This window comes from Anolis sagrei, chromosome 1 (genome assembly GCF_037176765.1).
Source record: "Anolis sagrei isolate rAnoSag1 chromosome 1, rAnoSag1.mat, whole genome shotgun sequence".
Lineage (NCBI taxonomy): Eukaryota > Metazoa > Chordata > Lepidosauria > Squamata > Dactyloidae > Anolis > Anolis sagrei.
In genome coordinates this window covers 136,495,763-136,510,377 of record NC_090021.1, presented here as the reverse complement: position 1 = coordinate 136,510,377, position 14,615 = coordinate 136,495,763, and the positions used below count along the sequence as shown (strand labels likewise).

At 41.6% G+C, this 14,615-nt stretch overlaps 1 protein-coding gene and 1 non-coding gene across 2 annotated transcripts in view; both read left to right on the top strand.

The window, feature by feature from the left end:
• The first annotated feature begins 953 nt into the window (after nt 1-953).
• TRNAS-AGA (transfer RNA serine (anticodon AGA)) lies at nt 954-1,035 on the top strand. The gene has a single exon. It is a non-coding gene; the product is annotated as a tRNA-Ser (tRNA).
• Nucleotides 1,036-1,108: 73 nt separating this feature from the next.
• HS1BP3 (HCLS1 binding protein 3) overlaps nt 1,109-14,615 on the top strand; it is a 40,362-nt gene continuing 26,855 nt past the window's right edge. Inside the window, exons 1-3 of the mRNA XM_060787035.2 lie at nt 1,109-1,364; nt 4,522-4,687; nt 13,408-13,615. Of these exons, the coding sequence (XP_060643018.2) occupies nt 1,336-1,364; nt 4,522-4,687; nt 13,408-13,615 (403 nt within the window). The 5' untranslated portion in view covers nt 1,109-1,335. The remainder of the gene's footprint in view (nt 1,365-4,521; nt 4,688-13,407; nt 13,616-14,615) is intronic.

The following is a 14,615-nucleotide window of genomic DNA, read 5'->3' as shown; positions in this document are numbered from 1 at the left end:
AATAGTTTTCTAAGATCTACAGAGACACTCGCTGGAACACTTCAGCAAGCGAGAGACCAAAAGTGGCAGGCTCAAACCCAGAACCTCAACCAATGGCTGATACCAAATGAGACTTCCCCATGGGCACACAGAAAACTGGGCGACTTGGAAGGCGATAAACAGACTGCGCTCTGGCACCACGAAATGCAGAGCCAATCTTAAGAAATGGGGCTACAAAGTGGAATCCACGACATGTGAGTGTGAAGAGCAAACTACAGACCAGTTACTGCAATGCAACCTACATGCACAATGGAGGACCTCCTTGCGGCAACACCAGAGGCACTCCAAGTGGCCAGCTACTGGTCAAAGGACATTTAATCAACTACCAAGCTTGCAAATTTTGTGTTTTCTTTGTTAAAAAATGCAATACAACTGTTTGGTTTGCTCCTGACATGATAAATAAATAAATAGACACACTACCATTGCTTCAAACATTAGGGTCCCTTCCACACAACCCTATATCCCAGAGTATCAAGGTAACAGTGTTCTATGCAGTCATGCTGGCCACATGACCTTGGAGGTGTCTATGGATAACGCCAGCTCTTCAGCTTAGAAATGGAGATGAGCACCACACCCCAGAGTCAGACATGACTGGACATAATGTCAGGGGACAACCTTTACCTTTACCTTATCAAGGCAGAAAATCCCACATTATCTGGTTTGAACTGGGATCTCTGCCTTGCTATTCTGGGATACAGGGCTGTGTGGAAGGGCCCTAGATAACCCAGTTCAAAGCAATTATTGTGGGATTTTCTGCCTTGATATTCTGGGATATAGGGCTGTGTGGAAGGGCCCTCAAGTAAACAAAGCTGAAAGAAGCACTGCTTCCCAGAACCCGGCCTTCCTAAAGGCTTGTCGTGATGCAGAGAACAGCATTGAAAACGCCTTATCTGGGACGCCTTCCACCACTAGGAGTAGTCGTGGCCGAGTGGTTAAGGCGATGGACTAGAAATCCATTGGGGTCTCCCCGCGCAGGTTCGAATCCTGCCGACTACGCAATTGCAATTTTTTTTTAAATAGGCGGCGCTTTACACCCCGTCATTAGACATGAGTTATTGAATCACATAATATTAAAAGGAGAAGAGAGAGAAAAAAGAACATACAAAGCCAATCACGAGGGAGCCGGGTTCGAGGCCGGGAGTCTCCAGATCGTAAGGAGGGTCAGGGAGGCGAGGCTTGGCAAAGGGGAACAAGGCGGAAGAAGAGGATTGCGTGAGAGCTCTGCCCGATCCGGCCTGTCTGCAAAGGGAGCCTTTGCTCTCCCCATTCCCCCATTGCTTTGGAAGGGGCCTCGTCATGCAGCCGGCCGTCTTGATCACCACCCGGTAAGGAGTTGGGATGGGATGGGGAGCAGGGGGGGATCTATGTATATATTACAGGGACTCCGATTTGCAGCCAGGCAATGGAAGGGAAGCCATCTCTGTAGCTACTCCCATTGAAGTTCTTGAAAACTACTCTCTTGAAAGGGGGGCTTCCCCATCAAGTTGTTCCATGCAGCTTCTCCCCCTTTTCTTTAATGTGAAACTTTGTACTCACAGCCCCCCCTCCAAAAACCCCAGCTTCTTGCAATAAACCTTTCCTAAAATCTCTCTAGCCTTGCAGGATTTTCCCAGGCCACCAGGTGGCGCTCTGGCTCCTCCATTGGTCTAGCGTTCTCCGTGACGTCACCAAGGAACTCCTTCTGAAGCAGACAGCACAATACTGGAGCTCAAAGGCCAGATCAGATCAGTGTTTCTCAACCTTCCTAATGCTGTCACCCCTTAATACAGTTCCTCATGTTGTGGTGACCCCCAACCATAACATTATTTTCGTTGCTACTTCACAACTCTAATTTTGCTAATGTTATGAATCATAATGTGAATATCTGATATGCAGGATGGATTTTCATTCACTGGACCAAATTTGGTACAAATATCTGATACGCCCAAATTTGAATACTGGTGGGGTTGGGGATGGATTGATTTAGTCATCTGGGAGTTGTAGTTGCTGGGATTTATAGTTCACCTACAGTCAAAGGGCATTCTGAGCTCCACCAATGATGGAACTGGCCCAAACTTGGCACACAGAACTCCCATGTCCAATAAAAAATGGTTTGGTGGGCATTGACCTTGAGTTTGGGAGTTGTAGTTTGCCGACATCCAGACAACACCGTGGACTTAAACAATAATGGATCTGGACCAAACTTGGCACAGATACTCAATATGCCCAAATGGGAACACTAGTGGAGTTTGGGGGAAATAGACCTTGACATGTGGAAGTTGTAGTTGCTGGGATTTATAGTTCACCTACAGTTAAAGAACATTCTGAACTCCACCAACGATGGAAGTGAACCAAACTTCCCACACAGAACTCCCATGACCTACAGAAAATACTGGAAAGGTTTGGTGGTCATAGACCTTGAGCTTGGGAGTTGTAGTTCGCCGACATCCAGACAGCACAGTGCAGTCAAACAATGATGGATCTGATCTAACTTGGTACGGATACTCAATATGCCCAAATGGGAACACTGGTGGAGTTTGGGGAACATAGACCTTGACATTTGGGAGTTGTAGTTGCTGGAATTTATGGTTCATCTACAATCAAAGGGCATTCTGAACCCCACTAACAATAGATTGGGCCAAACTTCCCACACAGAAGCCCCACGACCAACAGAAAATACTGGAAGGGTTTGGTGGCCATTGACGTTGAGTTTGGTTTAAAAACAAACAAACAAACAAAACACACCATTTGCAGACTTGGTATTCTATTAAATGTCCTTTGACCAGTAGCTGGCCACTTGGTGTGCCTCTGGTGTTGCTGCAAGAAGGTCCTCCATTTTGCACCAATGATGGAATGGAACCACACAGAACTCCCATGACCAACAAAAAAGGGTTTGGTGGGCTTTGACCTTGAGTTTGGGAGTTGTAGTTGAGAAATGCTGGATTAGATTATTTCAGCAACTATTAAAAGGAAAACCAGCATTGAAAATGACAGGGTGTGCTTGTTGTACATGCAGGGATTCAAAGCTCCCTGGTAACTGGATAACAATAATGGCTGACTATATTTTGAAAAAGACAGTATATTAGGTTGTTGTAAGTTTTTCGGGCTGTATGGCCATGTTCCAGAAGCATTCTCTCCTGATGTTTTGCCCACATCTAAGGAAGGCACCCTCAGAGGTTGTGAGGTCTGTTAGAAACAGACTGCACAGAGAAGCCATTGAAATCCACAAGCCTGTGGACAATTTCAACAGAAGGGAGGAAACCATGAAAATGAACAAAATCTGGCTACCAGTATTTAAAAACTCTAAAATCAGGACAGTAAATAAAAAGCAACACTCAAAAACCAGGGGAATTCCAGACAGGAAACAATCAGGGCCAGCTAACACCTCCCAACAAAAGATCCCCCATGCAGGAAGCAGCCAGTCTTTGAAGCTGCAAGGCCATTCAATGCTAAACAAGGTGGTTATTTGCCGTATTCACACTTGCCTCACACAAGCAAGAGTTCTTTCTCCCACCCTGGACATCCCACATATATATTAACGCCACTTGCTTAGTTTCAACAGACCCCTGATCCTCTGAGGATGCCTGCCATAGATGTGGACAAAACTTCAGGAGAGAATGCTTCTGGATCATGGCCATACAGCCTGGAAAACTCACAGCAACGCAATCTCCAGAGAGTTTTAGCTTTCTAGGTATATAGGTGCATGTAAGCTGGTCTTACAAAGGACCCTTCCACACAGGCCTATATCCCAGAATATAGAGGCAGAAAATCCCACGATATCTGCTTTGAACTGGGTTATCTGAGCCCACACTGCCATATATTCCGGTTCAAAGCAGATAATGTGGGATTTTATTCAGGTGTGTGGAAGAGGCTTCAGTTAACCAGAACTCAAGTAATCGGAACTCTCAAGCAACTGGCAAAAATAATCAAAGAAGGTACAAAACAATTCTTGTGAGATACGATTGCCTTGCAAAAGAGTCACTTGCGCCAAGTTAGCCTTCTCATCTTGTGATTTAGTAGGGAATTGAACCTGGATCCAATCCAATATCTATTATGCTCCAGTCCAATAGTTGAACTATCATGTAATGCTAGTTAGCACTCCATACTAACTTTTTTCCATGCAGGGTTGTTCCCCATATAGACCCTAGCTTGGGGAAAACTCAGTTGTGCAGTGGTGTCACTAGGAAGATGGCAGAAGGGTAGTGTGGTTGGATCTCATTGGATGGGGACCACCCAAACGACTTATCAATAAAATTATTTTGGAAAATTTAGGAAGAAAAAAACTACAGCAGACTCTCAATTAATAGGCGCTCGTGAGGATTAGTAGATTGGTTGATATTCTGGGCTATAGGGCTGTGTGGAAGGGCCCTTAATGGCACAGGCTTATACTTTTAGTCCAGTTCTGAAAGATAGCAGGTCAAATACTGGTATCACTATTCAAGTCTGATGGTGCTGAAATATGAGTGATCTCTGACTGACCTTCTGGGGTTTTTTTATTCACAGATCTCTTCAAAATGCCCACACGGGAATAGATCTGTCTGTCCCAGAGTACCAGGAAATCCGTGGAAAGATGCTCTCTGGCCACGTGGAATATACTATTGTTGTTGTTACTCAGGTGGCGGCATTCAAATCAGCAAAGCACAAGACGGAAGATATCATCCAGTTTATGGTAATCAAGTTATTTCATTTTTGATTGAGGGAGAAAAGAGACAGTGTGAATTAATAACATTATGAACCTGTTCATGAGTTCACATAGCCAATAGCCAGGTGATCTAGAGGTTTGACCTCAAATGTGCAATATCATGAAAAAGCATGGTTAGACTCACAGAACAGCAACATTTCTTTACCTATATGTTCTTAACTGATGGTTCCCTAACATTGACAAGCTGGAATGTGTCCAGAGAAAGGTGACTAAAATGATCAAGGGTCTGGAGAACAAGCCCTATGAGGAGCGGCTTAAGGAGCTAGCCTGAAGAAGAGAAGGCTGAGAGGAGACATGATAGCCGTGTATAAATATGTGAGAGGAAGTCATAGGGAGGAGGGAGGAGGCTTGTTTTCTGCTGCCCTGGAGACTAGGACACAGTGGAACAATGGCTTCAAACTACAAGAGAGGAGATTCTACCTGAACTTTAGGAAGAACTTCCTGACTGTGAGAGCTGTTTAGCAGTGGAACTCTCTGCCCCGGAGTGTGGTGGAGGCTCCTTCTTTGGAAGTTTTTAAACAGAGGCTGGATGGCCATCTGTCGGGAGTGATTTGAATGCAATTTTCCTGCTTCTTGGCAGGGGGTTGGACTGGATGGCCCATGAGGTCTCTTCCAACTCTATAACTCTATGATTGGCCATGCTAGTGGGACATAATGGAAGCTGTAATCCAACACAAGGCTGTTTTTCTGTAGTGTATATACATGCACAGAAAGCGATCAAGACCAAAAAATCAATGTATATGTGTGATGGCATAAAGCAGGTATGGGGATCATGTGACCTTCCAGATGTGGTTGGACTGCAATCACATCTTGCGAGTAGCATCTTGCGGTGTAACATGGGAGCTGGAATCCAGTAACATTTGGAGAATCATATCATTTCCACTTTTAGGACAGAAGGTCATACCTTCAAACTATTGAGCATGGTGCTGATGATATCAAGAGCCAGAATCAGGACTAAACTCTCGATTTCACTGGAGTATTCTGTGTATATCTGGACTGTACCATATTTTGCCGCTTATTGTAAATCAGGTGTGTCAATGCTTTACCCAAAATATATATTATGTATTTTATTTATTTCAAATATTTGTATCCCGCCCTTCTCCACCCTGAAGGAGGACTCAGGGCGGCTTACAGCTGGCAACAATTTGATGCCTCCCATATATACACAGATAAAACAGCAATTACAAAATAGATAAAACATTAATATAAATTAAAACCATTTAAAATAGTGCAAATTCAATTAGTTGGCCAAATCTAAATCTGAGTTCTACAATCAACAACTTAGTCCGTAGCCTGTCCATTTACCATAGCATCAGGCCGCAGGGAGTGCTGTTGCTCCACCTCCTTGCCGAAACGCTTTCTTTGTTCATAAACTTTCCTCTGAAATGTCATGCCTAAAATATCTCCCCTCTTAATAGGAAAAGGTTCCTATTCATCTACTCACATTGCTAGGTAGTCGGGGAAATTGGGCTGAAGGTCAGGAGCTCACCCTGACTCGACTTTGAACTGTCAACTTTTCAGCTGGCAAGATTTACTGTAGCTGCAGCTGGTGATTAACCTGCTGTGCTAAAGCCGGCGCATAGAAAGAATGGAGTTTGGCACCACCTTAACTGCCAAGGTTCAGCGCTATGGGATCCTGAGAGTTGTTGTTTCACAAAGTTTTTTGCCTTCTCTGCCAAAGAGCAGGCACCTACAAGAAGATAACAGTCTGCTAGACAAATTGGACTTGAGCTGTATAGGACTTTATAGGTCATGGACAGCACTTTTCATTGTGCCCAGAAATAAACTAGCAGCCAGAGGAGTTGTTTTAACAGGGACTCTGCTAACCTTCTCTACAACCTCATCGTACAAGCTGATTTGCCAATCATACGCCAGTTCCCCTCCCCTTTTACCATGAAGCCCATTACATGACGTACATCTACTTCCAGTGGGGCTCCATGGTGAAACGTGAGAGCAAGCAGTGTACACCGCCACCACAGCAACACAGGAAGCTTCCTATGTTGCATTTGCAACAATGGGAGGAATCTGGGGGCCAGCAGTAAGTCAGGTGATGCAAGGTGTGGAGCAACAGGTTCTCCACACCCCTTGCCAGGACCCCACAGATTCTCCATGACGTGTGGGGAGTCCATATGCTAATGTGATAAGGTCCCTAGTTCAATTGCAGCTCTTTGGATCACTTGGAGTTTCCAAACACTCTTCAAAAGCAGCCCCAAATAGAGCAGTGATCCAAATGGAATGTAACTAAAGCATGTGTACCATTGTGGCCAGATCTAATGTTTCAAGGAACCGGTCCAGTTGGAGGATGTGTTTTAAATATGCAAAGGTACTCCTGGCCACCACAGAAACTTGTGCTTCTAAGTGCAAAATTGAGTCCAGTTTTATAATTTTGCACGTGTGTGTTTGACCCTATCCAACACAGACTTAAAATTTTATCCTTGAATCTGGCCCTGCCCAGTGTGATCATCTGAGTTTTCATGTTTGATTTTATGCTGCTGTGACGTTTACTTATATTGGTTTGCATCTTATGTAATTTATTTTCTGATCCTTTGTTGTGTTTTTGTGTTTATATTGTGTTTTACTGTATTGATGGGCATAGCCTTATGTAAGCCGCCCCGAGTCCCCTTGGGGGAGATGGAGGTGGGGTATAAATAAAGTATTATTATTATTATTATTATTATTATTATTATTATTAATAGTAGTAGTAGTATTGTATTGAATTGTTGTATTGTTGTTGAGGCCTTGGCCTTTGTAAGCCGCATCGAGTCCTGCGGGAAATGCTAGCGGGGTACAAATAAAGTTTAATAATAATAATAATAATTATTATTATTATCCCCTTTCTCTGATTTCCAAGATCTGATTCCAATGAAGACCTTAGCCTAAAAAGAAATGTAAACTATGGGGGACATCAGAATCTTTGGTGGTTTATTTTAATTCATAAATGTGGGTTGATTTATATTCATGAAAGGAGCACCCGGTGGAGCAACAGGTTAAACCACTGAGTTGCTGAACTTGCTGACCAAAAGGTCGGCGGTTTGAATCCAGGGAGTGGTGTGAGCTCCTGCTGTCAGCCCCAGCTTCTGCCAACCTAGCATTTTGAAAACATGCAAATGTGGGTAGATCAATATGTGCTGTTCTAGTGGGAAGGTAATGGCACTCCATCCAGTCATGCCACCCACGTAACCTTGGAGGCATCTATGGACAATGCTGGCTCTTCGGCTTAAAAATGGAGATGAGCACCAACCCCCAGAGTCGGACACGACTAGACTTCATGTCAAGGGGAAACCTTTACCTTTACTTTATATCCATGTGCCAATCACTTGATCAATGCGACATCAAACAATTTCCATGAGTGAATGAGACATGACTGATACAATTCCTCAAAATCAATGCTTTTCAATGGAGTCATTTCATGCAGTTTGCTGTCAGTTCTCCAATGCAGAGGGGTCAAGTGCTAGATGTGCATGTGGGAATCTAACCTTGCTTTCTTATCACTTGTGAGCAGTTGTCTCCTTTTGAGAAGCCTGGTTTCTAAATAAAAGTTAGATAATTATTTATTGTGATTCATTCACTTTGGGCAAATTGCTGCTTAATTTCATTGAGTGGAGAAAATACATGTTAATAATTACCCCTTCTTTAGCTGAAATCAGCTACATTTTGGAAAGTTTCCTGCACTTTGGAGTAAGCCATGCTGCACGTTAGTCATGGTTCTTGTTAGATGTCTTTCCCCCTTTGACTTTCTAAGGAGATAACAAATTAAAACATTCCACACTTCTAGGAATGGCATTTCTATCCAGTGAAGTATTTTTTGGGTCACTGGCATGGTCAAATACCTTAAATAGTTTGGCCATGTGCAACTAATCCTTACTGCTAAGGTTTTTGTTGCTGTTGCGCATTTTTTGAAGACACCGAGAAGCAGTGTCCCACTTTTTTTGCTTTGAGATATACTTGATTCTTTTTTTTGAAACATAAATAACTGCACAGTCAGAAAATACTTAGTTTCGCCATATCCTCTTGCATTATCGAAAGCTGCATTTAAAATTGAGCCTAGCAGCAAAGCATTTTGATAATCACCCAGCTTCCTTTATGTATGTGTGTGTGTGTTATGTACACAACATAAAAAGATTTCTTCTTATCCCCTGCCCATTTTAAATTCTAAGACAAAATTGCCTTGGATAGCTGTGATTTTGATAATGCAGATAGTTCCTCTCTTTAATTCAAATTGCAAATGTTGTGTTCATAGTTGTTTTGCCCAGCTCGCGATCAATCTTCTGCTGATAAGCTTTTTAAGCCTTAACTTGGTCAGTTATTGGATTGCAGACAAATGGGGTGCATCTACACTGTAGAATAAATGCAACTTGGCACCACTTAATGGCTCAATGCTATGGAATCCTGGGATTTGTAGTTTGATAAGGCACTGGAACTCTTGGGCTGAATGACCTTACAAAACTACAACTCCCAAGTCTCCATATCATGCAAGTTCAAGCGGTTTCAAACTCAATTACAGTGTAATTCTGCATTCTCTGCTGTATTCTCAAAAAATGTACCATCTTGTAGGAGCTGATTAAATATCCCTATGGTTACATGCATAATGACATGGATACAGTTCAGGAAATGTAAATATGCAAGTGCAAGTGAAAACCTATAAAGAAATTATAGAAGGAAATGGAGCAGGGAGGAGTCATTGGTATGAAAGCAACTTTGAATATGTTTTGATGGATTTTAACTGGGTTTCTTTTTCCTGCACTTTTGAGGAAGCCATGCTGCGCATTCTTGCTTGTGTTTAATTCTGTTTTAATTTTTGTATATTTGTATATTCTAACTTCTAAATTCAGTGCTAATGCTGCTTTGAGTCCCCTTTGCATAGGTAAAGCAGGGTATTAATAATAATAATAATAATAATAATAATAATAATAATGGCAACGTGATACAATACTTCAAATGAAAAGATAGCGGCAAAGATCTTTCATTGCCAATGTAATTACAACAATGGGGTCCTGTACCAAAGCCTTACACTCCTACCAAAAACCTACTCTTGCAGTGTGCCATTGCACTGAAGTGGAAGTGTGGGCGACCCACATTATTTGGGGGTGCTCCCAGGCTTAAAGGGTATGTTTTGGGGACCAAGTTTGGTCATTTGTTACAAGATCGTAAATCTAGGTTATGATCTCAAAATTGCTGAATGGCAGCCCATGACTACTAGTTTAAAGAGGTTGTTTTTAGTATAAAACCTTTTAAGAACACATATTTATTTAAAAGTGTTTTAAATGTAAAGGAGGGCAGTAAAACCACGTTAGTCAGTACCTTCCTGACTGGACCATAGTTACATTAAATTGTGATGCGGTCCAATGTCATTGAATTGTCTTACATCCTTTCCCAACATATGTGTTCTTTTTTGTGAGGTTGTGACCTCACAACCTCTGCGGATGCTTGTGTAGATGGACCCTGGGATAGGGACCAACAACTCAGTGAACACAAGCTTTCATTCACAAATTACTTCATATATAGTGCATGAAATTGTCTTCCAGTTACTTGTATGCGGTATATATGAAACATAAATGAGGTTTGAGTTTAGACTTAGGTCCCATCTTCATGTTATCTCAATATGTATATGCAAATGTTCCATAATCCAAAAAAATTCCAAATGTTTTTGATTCCAAGCTTTTCAGATAAGTGTGATCCAACCTGTATCAATAAAAGCTTGCATGACTGAGGGTGGGTAAGGAAGAGAGAATAAGAAACAGAATAGTAACATGGCAATTACCCTGTATTGATCATTTGCCTTCAAAAATCACTCAAAGGGCAAAATTAATTTAAAAATGATTGTTTAAGTTGTGAAGAAATACCTGAAGGTGTGTTTTCAATCTGATTTGGTAACCTTTTATCCATACCAGTGGTTCCCAACCTGTGGTCCTTGGACCACCAGTGGTCCACAAGAACCAAAACATGGGCCATGGTCTCACCATTGCTACATGGTTGCCTCAAACCATACAGCAACGAGAGTGACTGGTCATGCCAAACCCTCTTGGATGTCAGGAAGGGAGAGACTAACTACTCGCAAAAGATTACTACTACCATATCAGCTCTAGATTATTAGATATGGTTTTCTGTGGGCGTGTAGATGGCGACTACTGGATGGCATATGTTCTGTAACAGAAACCAGAGCTGAGGTGGTCTATCCAATGCAAATAACCAAGCCAAATCTAAAGTTGACCAAAAACTTATTCATAACTCTTTTGGTACTAATGTTGGAGAGTGGTCCCTGGTCAAAGTGGTCTCTGGTCAAGAAAAGGTTGGGAACCACTGATCCATATGGTTGATCTCCCATCATAGCAAAGTCCTAGAGAACATTAATAAAGTTTTTCATAAGACATCTTTGTAAGTTAAGTGAAACATTATATCACCTTGAAATAACACAGGCTTTGAGCTATAATCCTCTTTTTTCTTTAATAGCCCAAGTGAACTGTAATTTTAATTTTTTATTGCAGCTGAGTGAGATAAAGAAGGAACATATCTCTAACATTTTCTCATGTTGTGGAGTTTAATAGATTGAGAAATGAAGAATGCACACATAGTGTTGTTCCATATGGCCCATGTTAAGTGATGCAGTGATTCAGTGGCACAAAATGTTATGTGGCTGCTGTTGCTGTCCTGGTGAAGGCACATTGGGACTGAATATGATGGCTTAAGCATTTAGAGAGCTGGGAGATGTCACTCTGGATCTGGAGTCTTTTGTGTAAAGCTCCGTGACACAGATATTTTCTTATATACATTTCAACAGCATCAAATGGTCCAATGCAGTTATAGAATATAGATTCTTAATCTTGCCATCAAGAGATAGTACCAGTAGAGGGCACCCAACTACCAATTAAATTACTTATTCAGTGAGAAAGGCATTGGCACACAGAAATTTAGGAAGAATATTTTCATCCTGGAGGCATAATAGCTGGCAATTCATAGACTGCAGGCAGGGTAAGGTTTATATGATAAAGCTTTTGAATTCAGTGAATTGCCTACCCTGGCCTGCAATGCAAATTTTCTTCTAATTTGTGAGTGAAGGAGAAGTTATACTTTTGTGGAGTATTTTTATTCACCAGGAAAAAGGTTTGAATGACAAAGTAGGCTGGTATATAAGATTTGCAATCATTGGTAGGTTTTCATGCCAGTTTTGGGGTGGTACAAATACTGATTTAGCTATATGCAGGCCCCTTCTACAATGCCATATATAATCCAGATTATCTGGATTATATGGCAGTGTAGACTCATGTAATCCAATTCAAAGGAGATAATATGGATTATTTGCTTTGGCAATCTGGATTATATGGTGGTGTAGAAGAGTCCCAGAAGTCAAGATGAGATCATATTCAATTGCAGCTTTATCCTTCAGTTATGATCAGAACATAGTTTAGTGTGTATTAAAAAGAATACTTTTTTAGCCCTGAAATGGCATTTTCCTTGAATTGTCCTGTAAATGGATAGATTAGTTTATGTAACATCAAAGAACATTCTTTACACAGAGGGCTCTTTGTGGACATTACTGGATTTATCCAGCACAGGGTTGGGAAGCTTTTGGCCCTGCAAATGCTTTGGACTTTAAGCTTTCACAAACTCAGCATAGTCATGAGCAAAGGACTGTAGGAATTGCTGTCTGAAATATCTTGAGGGACAAAGTTCACCACCCTTGTAGCATTGAAAAACTGTGACCCTTGAACCAGGAATACTGGGCTAGAATAAGAGACCCTTTTCATTCTGTATCACTTATTCCCAAACCATTTGGGGAGCTATTATACTACCATGGTGTCTTGGCACTCCAGTCAGTACCAGCTCCATCCAATCTTTTATTTCCTCCAATAGTTCAGAGTAGTGCTGTGTTATGGTACAGCTTGGACCAGAGGAAAACCACAAAGAAATATAGGAAGTTCATTTTTGAGATGTGAGGTGGACCGTCAATGCATTTAGTTTAGTGCTGTCAACACTGACTGGCATCAGTGCTTCCGAATTTCAGGAATGATTTTTTTCCAGTCCCATTTGGAGATGTCAGGTCTTGAACCTGCAATCTTTTGCATACATCAGTAATGGATCTTGGCTCATGCCCATTGATGCCAGGTCCTGATGCCAGGCAGGATCTCCCAAACTGCTCTAAATATTTTACTAAGGTTTCCGTTGACATTAAATCTAGTCGTGTCCAACTCTTTGGGGTGGTACCCATCTCCATTTCTAAGCCAAAGAGCCAGCGTTGTCCAGAGACACCTCCAAGGTCATTTGGCCAGCATGACTACATGGAGCGCTGTTACTTTCCTGCACAAGCAGGACCTATTGATCTACTCACATTTGGATGATTTTGAACTGCTAGGTTGGCAAAAGCGGAGGCTAACAGCAGGAGCTCGCCCTGCTCCCTGAATTTGAACCGCCGACCTTTTGGTCAGCAAGTGCAGCAGGTCAGTGGTTTAACCTGCTGCACCACCACAACTGAATAAACATTTAGGAACCATTTCATTCCATATATTCTGTAATACAAGAAGAAACTGCAATGGTGTAAGACATGCATTACTCTGCAATTTGCTTGGATGGTAGAGGGTGGTATAATAGAGATAATATTGGTCCTTGTCAAAATTTGAAGGAAATGTTTGATCTCTTCCCCGCAACCCCTTGAATTTGCCATTTAATGAAAGTATATGTTTTGCCCATAGGTTTCTAAAAAATACAGTGAGATTGAAGAGTTTTATCAAAAGCTGGTCACACGTTATCCCCAGGCCTGTCTGCCACCTCTGCCAAGGAAAGTGCTGTTTGTTGGAGAATCTGATATCCGAGAACGAAGAGTTGCCTTCAATGAGATCATGAGATCCATTGCAAAGGATGCAGGTCTTGCCACAAGCCCGGAATTACTGGAATTCCTAGGTAATCCCACAAATCTGTTCTGTAAACAAAGAGTGATTCATTCAAATAGACAGTGGCTCAAACCTAGGCAAAAAGAAAAGTGCCAAATGAGTTATGATGTTTTTGAAAGGCCAGATCTGTGCTAAGATCTCATGTCAATATAATTCTGGAAACCTATTGGGTTATACTGGTGATTTCCTTTTCTAGAAATTTTCTACTCAAATTCTAGAAATCTAGATATTTTATTCTCTGGTTGTGAGCTTTAGTTCTGAGGCCTGGATATGTAATGTGGTTTAGAAGAAAGTCTGATTTTGATCATTAATAGGAGAGATAATCTTGATGTTGTGCATTGTATACTACCCCACATCCAATTGATCAGATTTCTGGAATAATTATTTAATTGAGGTGTTTATCTTGGCTTATTTTGTTCTTCCTTGCAAGAGTAACTATTTGAAAAAGTTTTCTACCAGCTAGCACTTCCTAACTCAGATTTAATGATTGTGTAGATCTGTATCTTGCCCCCTCCTCAAATAAACCCCTGCAACATTTATTATTTTGCTTGAATCACAGTGTATGATTAGGCAAAGCATAATATGACAAAGCAAACACAAAGGTTTACAGACAAATGAAAGAAGTTGAGCAATACTCAGATGTAAGAGCCCCTAAAGTGTGGCACTCACACATGGGTCTAAACTAGCAACCATTACTGAGATTGAAACCCCATGGATATCCCTTTCCATATATAGGAATAAAGAGATTAACTTCTTGAAAGTGAGGGAGTGACCTCCACAGGCTTTGCCATTGGTTCAAATTATTGTCACCATCTCATTTGGGTTTGGGAGGCTGTGCACAGTTGCCCACTTGGCCATTTCCATCACCCTGCTTCATCCTCTCCCAGGCCCCTTCTACACTGACACATAAAATCCAGATTATCTGCTTTGAACTAGATTATATGGTAGTGTAGACTCATAATCCAGTTTAAAGTAGATAATGTGGATTATCTGCTTTAATTATCTGAATT